The sequence below is a fragment of the Gossypium arboreum genome, chromosome 2 (assembly GCF_025698485.1).
Source record: "Gossypium arboreum isolate Shixiya-1 chromosome 2, ASM2569848v2, whole genome shotgun sequence".
Taxonomy (NCBI): Eukaryota; Viridiplantae; Streptophyta; class Magnoliopsida; order Malvales; family Malvaceae; genus Gossypium; species Gossypium arboreum.
In genome coordinates, this window is record NC_069071.1 from 1843523 (window position 1) to 1864029 (window position 20507).

The 20507-nt window shown below is 29.3% G+C and overlaps 2 protein-coding genes across 4 annotated transcripts; both read right to left on the reverse strand.

Annotated features, from left to right (window-relative positions):
- Positions 1-1563: 1563 nt before the first annotated feature.
- On the reverse strand, positions 1564-5520 carry LOC108467274 (uncharacterized). 2 transcript variants are annotated; one of them, XR_001868796.2, is made up of 7 exons: positions 5104-5520; positions 4461-4699; positions 4094-4352; positions 3200-3379; positions 2926-3081; positions 2508-2798; positions 1564-1888 (listed from the first exon to the last, which is right to left on the reverse strand). XR_001868796.2 is itself a non-coding variant. In XM_017767876.2 (6 exons), exons 1-6 carry the CDS (start codon positions 5131-5133, stop codon positions 2631-2633), a joined length of 1032 nt encoding a protein of 343 aa, XP_017623365.1. In that variant the 5' UTR covers positions 5134-5520; the 3' UTR covers positions 2141-2630. The 2 variants fall into 2 exon arrangements, 1 of the variants encoding a protein (XP_017623365.1); XM_017767876.2 differs by lacking the exon at positions 1564-1888 and having other exon boundaries at positions 2141-2798.
- Positions 5521-10042: 4522 nt separating this feature from the next.
- Positions 10043-14808, reverse strand: LOC108470819 (uncharacterized). 2 transcript variants are annotated; one of them, XM_017772311.2, is made up of 12 exons: positions 14340-14808; positions 14110-14211; positions 13129-13209; positions 12941-13050; positions 12695-12830; positions 12440-12538; positions 11971-12058; positions 11517-11878; positions 11258-11416; positions 10944-11141; positions 10521-10847; positions 10043-10360 (listed from the first exon to the last, which is right to left on the reverse strand). In XM_017772311.2, exons 1-12 carry the CDS (start codon positions 14592-14594, stop codon positions 10268-10270), a joined length of 2010 nt encoding a protein of 669 aa, XP_017627800.1. In that variant the 5' UTR covers positions 14595-14808; the 3' UTR covers positions 10043-10267. The 2 variants fall into 2 exon arrangements, with proteins under 2 accessions (XP_017627800.1, XP_017627793.1); XM_017772304.2 differs by having other exon boundaries at positions 11496-11878.
- Between the last annotated feature and the right edge of the window lie 5699 nt (positions 14809-20507).

Sequence of the window (20507 nt, forward strand, 5' to 3'; positions counted from 1 at the left end):
GGCAGGCCTGGAAAAAGTCTTCATCAACAATTATCTTTAAAAGAAAAGGATTGAAACTTGAAGCTCCATCCTTGACCTTTCATGATATAGTGGTGAAAGGTGAGTTTGAGGCCACAACCTATTTAGAAGCTAATGGCGTTGATTTGCGACCCCTATTCCCTAGTGGATTATGAATAAACAATTATTACCAAAACATACCTGAAAGGCACATGAGCATGCTCATGTGCATACATAAATTAGTATACAAATTAGAGGGCTGTTGTGCGAGCTTACAACTTCTCTGCTCCACCAATTCTATTAACTTCCAAGTTCCAACTAAATGGGTGGCATAATTCATTACTTTTTTTTATTTATATATAGTATAAGACAAAAATTAAAAAAATAAATAAAAAGAGAGCAAGTTTATGTTGTTTGTGCATTAACTAATAAAAATTAGAAATTATTTGCAATTGGTTTAGAAAAAAAAAAACTTATACAATGATGAATTTTAATTTTTGAGAGGGATTATGCCATACACCAAAAAAAAATTCCAAATTTTTTAGTTTATACCAATACCAAAATTTCGAACAAAAGCTTTAACTTAATATAATTTGAGGGTCTAATTTTAATTTTCCCAAAATTTATAATTCTTTTATAATAATTTTTACGCATGACTCCCGAGAATAAAAGGTTTTTTTTTTTTTTTTTGAATTTGGGGCAGGAGTTTGTTTGGTAAATTCAATTTTACCTTTGTTGTCTACATATAAAACAACTATGCTATGTTCGGTTTTATGTTTAACTAATTTAATTAGTAATATTTAATCACTATTATCACTCATTTTTGTAAAGAGAAAGAAAAATGTTCACTTATTTTTAAAGAGATCGTATTTTTCTTTTACGAAGTTATTACTTATTTTTTAATTTTAAGTTTAAATTTGTACTAACTATTTTTATTAACTTAATGATAAATTTGGCCACTAACGTTTACATGTTTTGTCAAAATGACTCTAATTGTATTTTTAGCTTTTTTGGCCATCAACCTTTGTATTTTTTTCAAATTACTTTTTCTAACAAATTTGATGAAATTAACATTAAAAAATTAACGAGGATGATGTAGAATATTTTTAATGAGATGTAATTTATTACTTGAGAACCCAATAAGATAATTATATGCGAAAAATAATAAAATAAAAAATCATACATGAAATTAAAAAATTACTCTTAATTTAAAGAAAATAAATGTAATTATCTAAAAAAATTTTAAAATGAACGATAAGTTTGTTTCTTGAGAGGTTTCAAAAGATAATTAATAAATCAAATCGAAAATATTGAATGTGTACATTCATTTTGAAATCATTTTTAGATAATTAGGTTTTTTTAAAATTAAGAGTTATTTTTAACTTCTTGAATTATTTATTTTATTGTTTTCACATGTAATTATTTTATTGGGTTATCTAAATAATAAATTACATCTCATGAAAAATATTTCACATATAAAATTCGACATCGTTCCATTAAATTTTTAACGGCACTTTCATCAAATCTATTAAAAAATTGAAAAAACTCAAAATATAATTAAGACTATTTTGACAAAATATGTAAATATTAGTGACTAAATCTATCATTAAGTATTTTTATTTTATATGTAAATATTATAAAACATAGCTAAGACTACACTAACCAGATGAGACACTAGTACGATGGGAAAAGGATTGCACTAACAGAAAAAAAAAATAAAAAAAAACATGGTGGCCTTGGGGCGGCTGATCTTGTGGCCCGCAACAAAGCCATGTCGGCCGAATGGATATGGAAATATGCCACCGAAGTCCGAACCCAAGGTGCTTTGGAGGAGATTAATGACGCCCAAATATGGTCAGAACTCACTGCTATGGAGACGATGTATGATTCACTGCAAGAATATGACGATGATTAGGAAAAATATTATTAAGGGTGTGTTTATCCTTGCATTCTAAAAGTGCAGTCTAAAACTTTTCCTAGCACTTATCAATTTTTTTGTAAATTGACCTTAAATCTTTTTGTAAGAAACTACATTGAAACAAGGTTAAAATATCATAAAAATCTCTATAGAGATTGTATTGTTCTTTTTCTTAATAAATGAATAAATTAATCATTATACATTAAATCAAAGAAGAAATCAATCTTTTCTGTTAAAAATTTCATTCATTTGTACAGTTAAAATTAAAGTAATTAAAAAATAATAATAAAATAATCAAACATAATACATAACGTGCCATATTAAAGTTGAGTAAGAAAAATCGAAAACCAACCTCAACCCATTTTCATAGGTCTCTAAAATCTTAATGGACTTGGTGTGTGCAACCACCCACCGAGGGACAAACTTAAACTTAAATTTAAAATAGCTATTTATGCATATGAACAATTGATTCACCTATTATTTTCTTAATTAGCTGACATATACAAGCTGTATATGCGATCAAACAAAATTCAAACCAACCAAATAAATGGTACAGTGCTCAATGCGGTGGTATTGATCACCTCATTCTTACCGGAATGTTCAAACTCGAAACGTCATGCCTTCATTCAAGGCAGCATAGGAAACACGCTGAATGCCCATCCGGTCAGCTTCTGCTATAAAAATTAGCTGAAGACAGCATCCACACCTTTCGTTCTTAGTAGTCAGCACGGAGGAAACTTTCGTACTCCGTTCCGGTTAGTGTCTTGTTCACATCATCCCAGTTCTTCACAAAATCCGATAATGGCCCTTTGTGTATCTTAACCTGCCGACTTGTTAATTCCATCTGTGGAATCCCTAGAAACTCTTGAACATCTTTTAGTTTCTGCGACAAGCATGAGAGCCAATACACGAGTTAAAGAATGCTTTTCATAGAGATACCATTTAGATAGATACTCAGTTAATGAATGAAATATGATAAAGATTCGGGGAAAGGTTACCAATACCCTTACCATACGGTTCATGATAAGATCCTCGTAGTACAAAACCAAGTGACGGGTGCTGTTGAAGTATTCTAAAGCCTTGACAGCAGCCGATCCTATTTCTTTCAGATCACTTATTAATGATGCAGAATTGATTATTGGCTTGTAACTCGAAAGAGCAGTGGCCTACATTAAGAGCCTAGCAATAAGTTAAAGATTTTCGACAAAGGAAAGGCGAAATTGTGAATGAACAAGTCTGATCGAGAGCATGGAGAATGAGAAACAGTGGGGTTCAGACAGAGACCTCTTGCTGTGAATGAACATGAGATTTGTGGGTTCCATTTAATAGCTTAGCATAGCGATCGTATGAATTTGCAAGCACAGAAACCATCCTTCGAAGCAAATTTCTTCGGAAGAGAAAAATCACAGAAACACCTCGATGGTTGAAGTATTCTACAATTTCTTTATGGTGCTCAACCAATCCCTGCATAAGAAAATACATCAAGCAGTTAGCTATTGACCATCAACCAGATACTGAAATGCAAATAATTTGTGCCATCTCTTGCTTGGTCGCACTACAGCTAATCACCATATCGAATATGAAGACACGAAAATCAGTTTTCTCAATTGATACAAAGCAAGCAAATCCGAAAAGGGCACCTTAACCTAAAGATTTTACTTGAAATCCCCTAACAACTTCTAGGAAGGGAATTCATCGAACTTTTTAATTGATCGGAGAAAATGTACAAGACTGACCAAACAGCATCACAAAAGTATCCTAGAAAACTGCCAAATGCGCAAACATCATGCTGATACGACATAGATTATTAGATTTGATCCTTTCTAATACAATTATGGCAACTTGATAACGAGCTATAACTTTCTCGCATGATCATAAAATAACTTGGCCAAGACAAACAATGATTGATGCTCTGACTCTTCATTTTGCTCAAAATGACCGTATCTCACATTCAGACCTGAGTCCGAGTAACATATCCATTAAAAATAAGAAAAATATGAAGGTACCATCTACATGAATCAAATTTCAAGGTTCTAAGGCAGTTTACAACAGCTAATATGACATTTGAGCCAAGAATGAACACTAGAGTTAAACTAATAACAGTCACTACGGTTCCAAATACGATCCTAACCACAAAATTTCACTATCATAATCGAAAATTAAACTACATTGTTTTACCTGATTCAACATCCACTTAAAGCCAACAGCAGCAGAGCACTCATTCTTGGAAGCACTAGTGAACCAATCTAAATTGTAAACTTTCTCCAAAGTTTGTACAATATTAGAAATATTTTTTCTCCTCTCCAGTAAAGAGAATATCTCCCCATTTGAACTTACATTGACATGACTATTTAACAAAGTCTCGAACCATCCACTCCCCGACCTTTGCATTGACAATATGACAAAGAACCGTACCGGATTCTTCGAGCATTCACCCCTACCAAACAACCAACACCAAAAGTGTAAAACTTGAACAAATTTGGCCAAACCCCAAAACCAAAACACAGAAAATAGATTCAAAACAAAAGGGGTTTTTTTAGCTCACCTGCTAAAGGTTTCGGGTTTAGGATAATGCAAGGTGGGAATTCGGGGTTCCAATTGTGTAATGATGTTAGCATCTGGAGATGGACTCTGAATAACTTGAATATTCATCTTGGTTACAGTAGTACTTATCTGCTTAATACAGACTGTACAGATATATATACCACATACCATGGCAAATAATAAAACTATTGTCCTTAAGAACAATGGAGATTTCTTAGATGGCTTTATAAGTAGCGTATCCTGCATTGAAAAAGAGAGCAAAAATAACCCAAATTATCACAAAAACCAAAAGAGTAAAGTTAAAACAGTAGCTAATTTAGTAATTAACAGATAAATAAGAGCATAAAAAACAAGTGAAAAGAAAACCCAGATCCAAACATACAAAGAGGAAAATAAAGCATTAACCTTTTAAAGTTCAAATCCATCAATATATTGAAATATTAACATTTTCTTCAAAAAAAAATTTTGAGCTTTTAACAGCAACCAACACATCCCAGTGCCATTTAACAAAAAAAAAAAAAGATTGAGTCTTTTTTAAGCATTACAAAAAAAAAACCCACCTTTTTTTCACAAAAACAGAAACCAGATTACTAAACCAACATGGAAAAAAAATTTTAAAAAAATGAAGTGAAAATCAAGGGTACCTTGTTAAATACACAGATATACTCAGCCATTGTTGTTTTTGCAGAACTTGAAGCAATTAGAGAAGAAAAAAGAGTATATGTGTGCGTGTGTATATATATATAATCAGAAAGCTGAAGGATTTATTTTTCCTTTGGATTCTCAGTTACTAAAGAAACCCCAAAGAAAAGCTAAACCCAAAGAAGAAGAAGCCAAGGAGAAGTGAAATCCTTGTTAAGCTTTCTTTTTTCTTTTGCCTCGTGGAAAACGATGACATGAAAGCGAAACAGCTGTTTCTTTTCTCTGGTTTTTCACTCAAAAAAATTGGTTTAAAGAGTAGTACAAATATTCATTAATGTGTAATTAAATTGTTAATGGCAAAATTATTGTACGACAATGGACAAATGCCAGAATCTTGTTAACGCCCCCCCTCATATGAACAGCACGAAACATATACAAATATATACAAATAATATTATGTAAATATGAAAAAAAATTGTATAAAGACTTGAATTTATTAAGGGAAATGATTGTATAAAATTATAATTTTATCTTATTTTTATTTTTTAATAAGAAAATAATAAATTAAAATTTTAAAGAAATATAAATAATATAAAATTATAATTTCATATAATTTTTCTCATTTATTAAATAATTTGTGACTTTGACTTTTTATTTATTGATTATTGATTTTATTTTACCATATATTTGATTTAGTGGAAACCCTTTTTCCTAATCTTTGAATGTTTCAAAGGGTATTGAAAAGGACCAATTTTTTGGAATTAGTTTGTGGTTTGTTCATATGTCTTTGCTTATTATTTTATGTGAGTCCTTGTTACAAGCAACTAATTAGTCAATTAATAGACCTCTTCTTACATGGTGTTTCCTATCTTTTTTTAAATTTTCTCCTCACATAGTTCAAAATGTAATAATAATTCCTTAAATTCTAGTTTAGTCCTCTATTATAATTAAATTTAATATTTAGTATGTATATTTTAATTTGACATAATTTAGTCATTCTATTTTTATAACATTATTAGTTAGTTTAAATAACTAACATCATTAACTATTCTGGTTAACAGGGGCAGCGGGCTGGCATGGGCCTCGGCCCTCTTAAAATGTAAAATTAATTTTTAGGCCCTTAAATTTTTTTAAAATTTTTAAATTAGTAAAGATAAAATTACACTTTAGCCTGCTTAAAATTATAAAAATTTGATTTAATTATTTATAAATTATAAAGATATAAACTATAAAAATTAAATTTTCATCCTGCCCTCCTAAAAAATTTTTCAGACTTCACCCCTACTGGTTAACATGCTAACATGGTTTTTTTTTTCCCTTAAAAATACTCATTTTAAATCATTATACCAAGATGGATTTTTTATGTTTAAAAGGGTACGTTTAAGGGGGGAATCCACGTCGGTATTTTAATCAAAATAGCCAATAAACAATTATGTCAAATTAAAATATAAGGACTAAATTCAATCAGTAAACATAATAAAAGGATTAAAACTGGAATTTAATCAATAATAATTTAAGATGGATTGGCATTACTACTTAAATAATGATAGATAAACGGCACTCACTAAAATTGATATCTCAACCCATTTTCTCTTAAAATTTGCAAGTTGGATATTAAAACTTAGGTCATCCTTCTGTTTATTATAATATTGACTTAACAAAAGATATATTTTTCATTTTGACTTAAACAAATATATACATTTATAAGCCTTAATAAAATAAATGAGTGATTATGAAGTTTGAACTCATAATTTATTTTTATTTTTTAAAAGTGACATTAATCTTGGATTTATCCTTATCTTATTGCAAGCAAAGACTATATTTTCAAAGTTTTAGAACATAAATAAGAAATTTAAATCATCAATTTATAGATAGAAAAATAATGTAATTCAATGTACTTAAACCACGTCTTTATGTATTAACAATAATATCTAAATCAATTAAATTAATATTCAATCGTCATATTTAATTGGGTTTTTAAATGAATATAAAATTATACATGAGAAAATGTTAAAAGCAAGTGTTTTAAGTGACATTATAACTAACAAAGGAACCACCAACAAGTTCATCAAAATCATTGGCAACAATCCAGGGTAATAAAGCTATCTAATCCAGCTATGTCAAATGGCAAAAGCCTTTATATATATATATATATATATATATATGGGTATTGGCATCCATGTTGTCACGCATGGAATGGAATGGCCATTATTAACAATAATGAGTTGTTCTTCAGCTTTTCCATAAAACTAAAAGAGTTTTTGATAAAATGCTCATGATTTCAATTTTTATTTTTATTCTTATTTTATTATATTTATTTAAATGAAGATAAGATGAACGATTAATAATATCAACAAAAATTTAAATAATAAAAATTATTTTAAGATATTCATGAATTAGATTAAATCAAATCGTAACTTAATTTATTTTAAAGAAATAATATTTAAACTCAAATTTGATCTAAATTTACTCAAAAAACTTATTTTACTATTTAAATAATAAAATATTAAAAATATATAATTTTATACTAATATGTTTTATAATTAAATTACCTAACTCCCCAAAAATCAGAGGACAACTTAAATTCATGAACAAATCAACATACAACACTCAGAACATAAAGTGATACTTGGCCGAATATGTAGAAAAGTAAAAGGGTTTTGAAAGAAAACAATAATTATTGACTTGAAAAAGTATAATAAATTAAATCCCATAAGTCTTTATAGCCAGCTCCATCAAGCCACTATGCAAAATTCAAGTTTAGTTTAATGGTCAACAAATATTTACTCATAAAATTTATTTAGGTTCGATTTTAGTACATATCAATATATCTCTATCATTAATGAATAAGTACTAAACCTAATCATAAGTTAGGTTATTTGTCCAAACCCAAAGACACATCTAGAAAGTGAGAGGATTTGAATAAAAATATAAACTTAAAAAATAAATTTAGACAAAAAATAAGACTTATTTTAAACGGATCAAGTCTTGAATAAGTTTTTTTGCCCGGCACGACTCAAATCTACTTAAAAAAATTTTCCTTGCTGCTGTTTTGTTGTCATCTTGTTGTATTTTTACTATTTTGTTGTTATTATTTGAGTATTATATATCTTTGTTTTATTGTTATGCTTGCTATATTACAATTATATTAGTGTTATTTAAGTACCAAAATTTTTTAATTATTTTAATTTGTTGAGAAACATTTATTTTAATGTTTTTGATGTATTATATTTTAAATTTATTTTATATAAAAATAATATAATTTTTTTAATATGAGTGAATTGAGTCAATGTCAAATTTAACATTTTTAACTTAAATCGAGTTTAGGCAAAATTTAAATTTATTTTCTAAATTCGAATCTAAATTTTAACATCAATCCAACTCAAATTCGTGTTCTGTTAAATAAAAACTAATACTCTTAACTATAGGGTAACCAAAAAAATTTGCGTGGTCTGTTTTCACAACCTATCCTTTTCAATGTGCTTTTCAACCCTTTTTTGCTTGGAATTGAAGTTTCGACAAGAATCCATAATACTCACGAAACACTGTATATTATATATTACATTGGTAAAGGTTAGATATTATTAGATGTCTACATACGTGAACCCCACGCTGTATGTGGCATCCTAAACTTTTTAAAATTTATATATACATATTTTTTGAGGGGAAAATTATTATTAATTAGGGACCAGAAATAAAATATAAACACAATCTATAATGGATGCCTCTTTTTTCTTTCGTTTTTGGTTTTAGGCCATGGTTGGGTTTGGGCTTTTAACTTTGGGGTTATTAATAAGATTGTTTAAGATAAAACAGGATTTAGTTAAGTAGGTTTAATTAAAGCATTATTTTGGTATGACTGTGGAAAATTGTACTGAAATTTATAGCCAATGAGACATGTTTTTTTAGTAGTTTGATGTTAAAATAAATTAAAAATGAAAAGAAAAAAAATTGTTTGATGGTTGTTTGTTTGTGTCGGTGAAATGCAGTACTTCTATTTTCTGTGCACAAAAAAAGTGAGACAAGTTGGATTTGTAGACATCATTTTTTTTCTTAAAATTTTTGCTTAAAAAAAGAAAAAAATAGTACCATTATTGTTTTTGGACATAGTACAATAATTTCTTACTTCTTTAATTCCATATATGATATCACAGTTTCATTTTGAGGTCAATTTTATGATCAAAAGAAGAAGCGAAATTTTGGTGTGAGCACTTGTAATTGTGAAAGCATTTTCCACTATCTTAGAAAGAAAACGTTTTAATCTCACTAATTTTGACAATTTTTTGGGTTGTGATTTTCTAATTTATATAAAATCCAGCATCATGTGTACTTCTAATTTTTCCTTTGGAGGAAACAAAGCTATATCAACTATAGCAATTTTAACAAAGGCTGAAGTCGTATATATTTAGCATTTGTAGATATTCAATTTATTTATACCTAGTAAATTGTTCGAGTATAATCTGATTTTTTTATTCAAATTTTTAGTAGTGAATTGATTTTGTTTCGTAATTACTTAAACCATATATTTATAATTATACACTTTTAAAAATATATTTTATATAAAAGATTCTGTAAGAATATATAAATAAATTAAGTACCAAGTATAATAAGCCTTCAGGCCCTTCTCATACAGATGTATAGGCTTTCTTTAATGCTAATCTAGGCCTCTCCAATTCACTCTTCGTTACATTTATCAATATAATTGGGTGTTTTAAATACTAAAAGACCATCGCTTCACAGCCCAGAACCATAGGCCTCACAAAAATTGTACCGAGCAAATGAATGAGAAATAATATTTTGTGTTCATAATAATAAACAGAAAATAAAATTATAACATTTTAAAAACAGATTTTGAATTGATGAATCCAACAGAATTTAATTTAGTTTGATTGTCTTGACATTCGATTTGGCTTTTTGGTTTGGATGTTATAAACCAAAATATTGTTTAATGATCACAAATTTATTCCAAAAAGATCTAAAATTACTTTTCCGAATCCAATCACAAGATGAACCCTTTTTTTCCCCGCAAACTAAATGCACTTGATCAGCTTTTAATTTGTATTATTTATATACAACCGATATATCAATTAAATAAACCAAAATTATTTCTCAAAAAATAATCAGATATCTTACCATTACTCTGTTTTAAATTACATGCAAAAATATCTATGCAACTATTTGCTGTATTACTGTCTCAGCATTTCCGTTGTATTGTGCAAGAAGATGGATTGCATCAGCCCTTGGCAATGCCAGAAATTCCTGCATATACCCAAAACTCCCATAATATCAGCATACTATTTATTGTTTACCATCTTACTGTGAACGACTTTAATATTTGTTAGATTTCATGCTTTATTTACCTAAAACATGCATGTTAAATTTCGAGCGAATTAGATGCATAGGGATATTGTTAACTTACCATTACTTTAAGTATTGCATTCTCGTCACAAATAGCATCTTGTGATGATGCTTGATTTGGACTGCTGCTGTCATCTGATACACCAGTAGTTGAAGAGATAGTAGCTTGTGAAGATCCGAGGGTGCAACTATCGATATTTGACTTTGATGTGGCCAAGGAAGTTAACACGGGAGTATTATTTTCCTTCAAAGAATCGATTCTCAGAAGGCTTTCAAACCGGTCTTTACACATCTGAAGTTTGAACCATTCAGAGTGTGTGTGAAGCGTTGCTCTCATTATCCTCATCAGCTGAGGCTCCTCAATACCGAGCCTCTTCCCGAAAGCAACCTAAACCAAGATAGAAAACCGAATACTTACGTTGCAAAAATACAGAACATGAAAATATTTGTATATGGATTGGGAGAGTTTCAAACTTTAACGTACCTGAAGTGAAGTTGCAAGAGCATGTAAAGGCAAGCCTGTCACAAGTGCTTCTTCATTTGGACGAAGTAGTGATAATAAAGTCTCCTTCAAAGGCTTCAGTAAATTGGGGTCACGAGCGGCTAAGGGGCCTAAATGGGAGCATGCTACCCTTAGAGCACCAGAATGATCACCCAATCCAACCAGTTTCAGAAATTCAACCTAAAACAAACAGAACGGTCAAGCTAACATTCTCTGCGTTTTATGGACAATTTAGACAGAAATTTTACCCAGAATTTTTAATTAACAAAGCCATTGCCAGAATGAACTCAACTAACCTGTTTGAGTTGGAACAGCAAAACAGGATTTTGCACAAAGAAGTCAGGATCCAATGTACTAATTTCCTCCACAACCTCAGCAGCCATTCCTCTGCTAGCTAGTTCCTTCATCTGCAGAACAATTTCATATTTATCTTCCGCACTGGTACATTCCACTCCCTGCATAATAAATATTATGCTATTATCTATCAATCATCATAAAAATATAAACAAGAAGTCCAAAATATAACTGTTGTACCTTTGATATAGTAGCGCTAACCTCTTGTTTTCCGTCTCGATTAAAATGAACACCAGAAATAAAATCTAGATCATCATGTCTTCCCCTCCATCGCTTACGCTTACTTCTTTCACCAGTCCCCTTGCTTCTGTTTCTCAAGAGACTTGAAATTTCAGACTGATGTGACCCGCTGGGACTACAATCTTCGAGATTGTTGGTGGGCTCAGAAGCAAAGCGTAATTCAACATCAATTCCTTGCATGCTACTCAGATCAGTGAGAGCAGAAGTTTCACTATTTGAATGCTTAGCAGTGCTATGATCCACATCAATGGAAGAGTCTGGTGATGAACAACACCCAGACTCTGGTGGATTAACTTTCAAAGGTTCAGATGAGGTTTGCATTCCTAGGAAAGAACAAGTTGATCAACATACGAATAAAGACAGAAATAGTAAAAGGAATTTGATGTTAAGAGTTTCACTGGGTGAAAGATCATACCAGGCTCCACAATTCCCCTGTAAACACAATACTCACGAACAAGTTCATCAAGCATGGCATCGTCCAATCTCATTCGACATATTTCATTCTGCAAGAAAAGTCATGATGTATCAACCAAAACCCAAAAACACGAATTAGGGACTCTAGGCCTGGACCAGAAAGTTAAGTGATGCATGTGAGAGATCTTTAGCATTTGGAATATTAAGTAGACACCATCATTCCAGTGTCAATCTGAAGATATTAAATAGACAATGACTAAAAGTGAGGCACATTTTGCCATCTTCATATTTGAAGTTAAAACCAAATTTAAGTGCATTTTCAAACTTTTATCCCATGAAATATTTTGACATTCATATCTGAATTAAAGGGAAACAGTATTAATTGAAGTAGGGACAACGAAAAATCCTCAGCTTTCAAAAATAAGGTATTTGGGGGAGGGAGACATTAGATAGGTAAATGTTTCAACAACCTGAAATGCCTGAAACAGATCACCCTTAGCAAATCTCAAGCTATCAATAGCTCCTTGTCTTGTAAGCTCTACAGCATGTGCAAGGGCTTGTATATCCACCTGAATTTCAAAATCAACACATAACTCTGAGGCATTCATATGATCTAACAAATAAACACATAGCACTGCAAATTCATGCATCAACCCAGACTAATATATGACTCATTTTAACTCCAAGAAACATCTAAAAACACAATGGCTAGGAAAAATCCACACCTCATCAAACACTTGTGCCTCATACAAACTCTCTGGAGGTAATGCAGGGAAGTCACGTTCCTCCAGCAACAATCTCTCAGTAAGATTTGAAATGGGTGATACAAGTCCTTGTCTCAAGCAAAATCCTTTATGTATGCTGAAAGAAGCAGGGAAATCATTGCAAATTAATCAGAATCAATACAAATGAGCACAAATCACAACGGAAGTACTCCATGAAATTGAATCTATCGGAAGTCATAGAAATACCTCATCAGATATCTCAATGCCATTGAAAAGATGGGATTGTATGCATGGAAATGAGCTCTTAAAACAGAAGACACTAATCCAGCAATCTCATACCTCCTCTTCTCAGCCCACTGTACACATAAATCACAAGATTCCTCTTATTCAGAAATCATACAAAAAGTTGTTTAGAAGACCTAATTCCAACTCACCTCATTTGCTACAGGGGAAGTTTGATCATCTTTGTCATAAATAAAGGCAAGAAGAACATGCTTGAATTCCTCATACGCTTCCTATACAGATGCAGAAATCTATCAGCAACCTCATTTTAACAGAATATACCTGAGCTGAATTAATTGTTTTCTAGGTATTTTTAGAAGCATTACATCTATTCCAAAAAATGATACTACAAGCAGTGGTTAATCACCCAAAGAGAAGTTACGGAAGTTGAATAGTAACAAAATGACCAGATTTGGATCTCTTTATCCCATAGGATAGCAAAAACCAACATTTTTTAGGTCAGTGACACACCAACCAAGTCTAGGAGCACCAAGTATATAGTAATTTTTTACAAACATATGCACATTCCGTATGGTCAATAACATAGACACTCGTAAGTCCATTGTCTAAAGGTTTAGGAGACTTAAGCCTCCAAAACTCGATTCATTCAGTAAAACATAAACTTATAAGGTGACAGGAAAACAGTTTAGGATAACTACTAGAAGAAAGGCTTCTCTTTAATGATTAGTAGATGTCACTTACGAAAGGAATTTTCAATATATAATCACAGCACAGTAGTCACCATGCCTCTTTATCCATAATTTCCCTATACCAAATAACAATCCCTAATGTAAAAGAATAACACAATCACAACTTTTCAAACCCGATTAAGCAATTACATGAGATACCGATTATTATGAAAACTCATTCCTCCTACTTCTCCAGAATTTCTCCAAAATCAACTAATTCATTTCCATAAATTTTATTACAAACTACATTTTGGACTATTTTCATTACATTAATTCAAAAAAAGAAGAAGAAGAAAGAATGATAATACTAATTCAAGGTTCCGCAATTAAAAAATTAGTATCACCAGTGTCCAAATAGTTGTCATTAATACGATTTCAAATTCCAAAATCAAACAGTAATTATCGGAAAGAAGAAAATTTACTAAAAGAGGAAGGTAACGTTACCGGATAGGCATTAAGAGCACAAGGAGCAAGAGACTTCCTTAAGTAATCAATCGCGAAGATACGATCGTCCCTCGTTCCTTTCCTCAACAACTCAATAAATTTCTTCAAAAGGGAAAAAAAAAATGCAATCAACGATATAAATTTCAACTCCAAAAACAAAAGAACTAATTCCACCTAAGCACATTTCTATTAATTTAAAAAGAAAAATAGAGAAGACTAGGAGATTTAACCAGTTTCTGCAATCGAAAGAGAAGGCGGTGATCTTCCAGGACAAAAGGAGCGTGAACTCGGAGGATATCAATGGCAGCATCAATGTTACCGACCTCTAATGACCATCTGATCTGACGAATGATTAACCTCGAATGATAAGAAGAGGTAAGAGAAGGAGAAGAAGGTGGCGAAGAGTCCTCGATCAAGTTCTCTGATTTGGCGAAATCGATGATGAGAGCGTCGAGTGCTTCCCAGTTAACAGGCCAAGAGTCCATGTGTTTGGCTAAAATTTTCTCGAGAAAGTTTCTGAGAGGAGAAAGAAAATAGAAGGAAAAAAATGACGAAGGAACGTGCAAAATGTAAATTCTTTGTTCAGTTTTTTCTACGGGGGAAAAAAAATAAAAAAAAAAGAAGAAAATCGTGTTTTTATTTTGGGGTCTTTTTGCCTTTGAGATGGGTAAAGGAGAAATTCCCCCGAAAAGCAATAGAGGCGGCGATAAGAGGTAAAAAGAAAAAAGGGAAAAAGATGGAATTTGGGGATTACATAGGCGCCACGTGTCAGGTAATTTTGATGAGTTTTACTAGTGTTATCCTTTGTGGTTGAATTGCCACGTCACTGACGTCAACGTGGATTTCTATATTTAATTAAATTGTATATAACTACAAAATTAACCCTCAAATTATATCACTTTTTCATATAAGTACGGACAATTTCGTCTCATTTTACTCAATGTGCATGACACTTAATAAGAACACGGCATATGTCATATTTTTATTGGTTAGTATCATGTTTTAAGATAAAATAAAACAAGACTAATAGTTTAAGTATCATTTTATAAAAAAACTTTAAATACCTAAATAAGAAAAGTGATATAATTTAAGTGTCAATCTTATATTTAAGCTAATTGTATATATATATTTTAATTTTCTTAAGTCATTTTATATATTAACCAAAAAATAAAATTCCAATTCAACCCTTTAAGAATTATTAAATTAGAAATATATTTTATTTGATTCTACCTAAAGTATACGGAATATTATAAAAATATGTCACGTATTATATTTTTATTGGTTAGTATCATATTTCGGGATAAAATGAAATGAAACTAATAACTAAAATATCATTTTTATAAAGAAAATAATTAGGTACATAAACAAGAAAATTTTATATAATTTGAGGGTGAATTATAATTTTTTTAAAATTTTCGCAAGTCAATTTATATATTAATGGCTAAAAAGAACTTCAAAATACATTAGATTTTATTTTAAATTATAAAACTTAATTTGTTGATGTTTTTATTACCATTTCTTATTGTCCATCTACTATTGACTTTCATTATTATTATTTGGGTAGGATATTGACTTTCATTTTACGGTCTTACTTTAATAATTTATAAAAATATTCAATTCACTGAAAAGTAAGTGAAAATTAAAAAATGTTTACAAAATATTAAATATATCTTTTATAATTCTTAATTAATTAAAATATCTAAAATAAATGACAGTTTAATCGAAACATAAGATTAATAAGAAATTTACACCAATATTATTTTAATTATTAAGTCATAGTCAAGCATTTGAGACTAAATTCAATAATCTATGGGCTAAAAAGTTAAAATATGTTGCCCTCCTCTAATCTTAACTTGAATCTTGGTATTAACATATTTCAATTTTATATGATGCAAATAATATTATTAAAAATTAAAATTTTATATAACATACAAATATTTTAAAAATTAAAAAATAGTACACTGTATAAATATAAATTATAAAATTATATTTTTATTATCGTAAAAATATAAAATTTAATTTTGGCCCTAAAAATTTTTTCGATTCAGTCACTAATTTTCGTTTGTGTTCGTTGCATTATTTGGATTCAACCCCACAAAGATACTTAACATTCTATTCGAGTAATTCTATTTTACATCAATAAATATAATTTAAAAAATAAAATTAACACAACCTTTTTACATCAAAATTTTTTATTAAGAATTATAAATTAATTATAATTATAATTATCACAATTTTTTCTATATTTTATATTTAGAGTTCTATGTAAGTAATAACTCCATCTTAAAATTATCACAATTTTTTAACTAATAATTTTAAATTAAATTATAATTTTTTTAAAATTAATTTATTAATATGTTAGAAAATAAAGAGTATTTTAGTAGGTTCAAAAATATTTCCAAAGTGGCGTTTATATATATATATATATATATTAGATTATAGATTATGGAGCTGCTGGTTTCATCAGAATTTGCACGTTTGGAAGGGCGCTGTTGCTGGTGCGGATCAAATTGTTGGTTGGCCACCTCTTTTTTGCACAGTTGGCAAACTGCTAGACATGTGTTTGAGGTTGCTGGTTCCTCTTGTTCGACTGCTGTTGGAGGAGATGGGCATTGGTCTGCGCCGGAGTCGGGATGGTATAACTGTGTAATTCTGACGCTGCTCGTCTTTCTGTGGTTCAGTGTACGTGTATTTCTAAGTGCTAATAGTGTGAATATGACGACTGCAAAGATTGGGCGTACGTCGAGCGTATGAGATAAACCTGTCGGTTTGGAGTTAATTGGTTTATCTCTACCCTGTCATCTTTTGATTTGGTAATTTTCTTGGTTTGATTTTATTAATAAAATGACTTTTAACCTTAAAAAAAAATTAGAAAATTACAAAAATATATATTATAGAAAAAGATAATTTTTTTTCAAAAAACAGAAAAAATGAAAAAAAAACTTACGACTTTAGATCATTAAAAAATTCAATATATAGAGATTCTAGAAAATTGTAATAATTAAAAAGGTTTTGCAAACAACTAAAACAATTCTCAACATATTTGGTGGATTGAAGGAACCTTTATGGTGATTCAAGAGATGGCAAAGGTAAAGCAATAATACTTTCATCGTTTCAGATAAATTTCTAGTTATAGGTGTTTCGAGAAGTTAAAGTCTCTTCTTTTTCTCCAATAAAAGTTTGTTTTTCTTAAACTTGAGCCCGATCATCATTTTCCCTTAATGTTCTAAGATTTCTTTACTGGCATGGAAATGTCCTTAGAGTAAAAAAGAGAAAAGAACTTGTTTTTCTTTGATTTCTCAATATATTTGTTGGGACATATTATGATTGTTTCTGTGTCTTTCTTTCTCAATAAAGTTTACCAATTTACCTTAAAAAAATTAAAATCCGATTAATGTTTGGTCAACTATGATCAACTTGACCAACACTGGTCTAAGACAATTACATATATTCGAAAGTATTTAATTATTGTTTGAAAATTAATATTTTCACTTGATTTAATTTTCTAAGTATTTTGATAATAATAAAAACCACTTTATAGGATTTTTTATGTAAAGAGTGAAAATATTAAGTAGATAAATAGCTATTTATCTATTAATAAAAATATTTATTTATTTTATTTATTTCTTTTAACATAATTTTGAAAAATATACCATATGTTTATCCTTTTTATATATTTTTATATTAGTTTTTGTATATATTTATAGGGCAATGATATTCCATACTCATACACAAACAAATTATTAAAGAACAAAAATTCATAGTAACATAAAAAATTAGATATCATTGAATATCGAGAAGTTGCTATTCTCAAAGAAAAAAGAAATTCCAAATAAAGTTCTAGAGGGTTAGATTCAGTGACCAATGCTAACATTTTCATATAAATTTATTTCTTCCTAGGGGTTAAAATGTCTAAATTATTGCAACTGTAGATCCCCAAAGCACCTTAAATATGATAGGGAAAAATTACACCTAGGGTCACTAAATTATTATTATGTTTATGCTTTGTTCATTTAATTTTAAAAAGTTACAAAATAGTTACTAATTATTCAAAAGTTTTTATTTAAGTCATTTAGCTGTTAAGTTTTTTTTTTTTTAAAGTCCAGCTAGCAATCTCCAATTAACGATTCGATAATCAGTGTAGTGGATCAGTACCCATCAATGAGTAAAAAAGCATACCTTAAATCCAAGTCGATCTGATAATTAGTGCCGAAGATTTGAGAAGAAAACTGTTTGGATTTTGGTTCGTAAATTCATGATATTTAAAGTTTTTTTAACTATAAAGGGAAATGAGAGCTTTCGATTGGTGCAAGCAGAATGAACAGCGAAGGTATAAACAACAATTTTAACCGTCCAATGATTTAAATGAAAATTTTCAAAAAATTCAATGACCATTTTGTAATTTTTGAAGATGAGTGACCAAAATATAAACTTACTAATAGTTTAATAATATTTGATGTAATTTACTAATATCATATTCTCTTTTTTTTATATACAATAAAATCTCAAATTCAGGTAACTACACATGCACCTGTTTAAATTACTACACAAACATGACCCACAGATTGTAACACCCTGAAAATTTCTACAATAAGATATTATCCTTAATATAGTAAAATAAGGAAATAAAGTGACAAGAAGAGGAAAAATTGAGTTATGTCACTAGGAAGTATATTATGATATACTGATTTAAGAAAGGACTAAATTGTAAAAGTGAGAAAAGTTTTGTGGCCCAAGATAAATACTCAAAATTTGAGGGATTAAAATGTAAATATGAAAAGTTGAAAGACTAATAGTGCAAATATTTTAAGGGTGGAATGATCTAGAAACCAAGGAAAATTGATGAATTAGGACCAAATTGAATAGGTGAAGAATTATGAGGGACTAAATTGTAATTTTACCAAATTAAGTGATGACTCAAGAATGGAATTTTAAAAGATCACTAAGGGCAAAATGGTCAATTGGAAGAGAGAGAAATCTAGAGACAATGATGATATTGGAGATATTTTAGATAAATTAAATAAATAAATATTAGTTTATTAATAATTTAAATTGATTTTTAAATGATATTTTATTATTTTATTATTATTTTATTTAGTATATATAAGGAAAGAAAGATGAAGAATCATCATCTTTTCTTTCCCATTCAAACCAACGTGAGAGAGAGGAAGAAGAAAAGAAGTTTTCTTTCTTTACAATTTGGTCCTTCCACCAAAAATTTACCATTTTCACTTAGAAATCAAAAGAATTTCCATAGCTACTAAGAGAGAAAAATGTTAAGGAGACCATGAGCAGTTAGAATATCAAGTTGGATTCAAGAAATAGAAGCGGGAGGAGAGAGAAAATCAAGTTAAATATTAGTATCAATAGAACAAGGTAAGTACATCAAGATTTCAATATGTTTTTAAGTTTGTTATTATTGACAAAGTATGGAAATAATGTAATAGTAGAGTTTTCTTACATAAGGTCCTATATTCTTGATATGTTATTGAAGAGAAAATAAGAGAAAATGATGAGAAATGGTGTAGAAAAAGAAAATAAGGGTGTTATAACATGGTAATTAATATCTTGCACTAAAATAGTTTTGGACAGCAGCAGTAGTCTAACTTTGAAAAATCATAAAAAATTGTATAAATCTAATTATAGGATGAATAAAATATGAAATTAAATATTATTGAGTCTAGTTTCTTATAGAAGAAATGCTGTAAGCAATGGAATTGTAAATCATGAGATATGATGAATTTTGTGAGACAAGGTCAGAATGATTTCGGGTTCCCCTGTTCTGACTTTGTAAAATCATAAAAACTTTGATAAAAATAATTATGGACTTAAATTTATATATTTATAATCCTGAATGAGTATATTTTCAATATAAATAAATCGGAACATCATTTGAATTCTGTATGAGGAGATAATTAATTTTTAGTGAAGAAGGGTCACAACTATCAGACAGTAGAATAAGGGTAACTTTAAAGAATAAGCTGTACTTATTGGCTAAACCAAAAATTCTGAAAATTTTATGGAAAGAATATATATGAGTCTAGTTTCAGGAAAAATTAGCGGATCTTAATTTGAAGTTCTATATCTCCAGCTATAAATAATTTAGTGATTATAACGCAGATAGACAGCTTGAATATTCATAAAAGTAAATAATAAAAATTATAGATAATGTTACTTACAAGTGTGTATATACATTAAGGATGTGAAATGGAGAGGAGGAGGAGGAGGAAAAATATGTATGAATATTCATCTAGCATGGCTAATTTGCATATTTTAAGCTCAAGGACTAAATTGAATAAAAGTAAAACTTTATGGGAAATTTTGTAAAAATGTCAGAAATGACCAAATTGCATGAAATGGATTATTTTATTATTTAAATTATAAAATTGAATGAAATT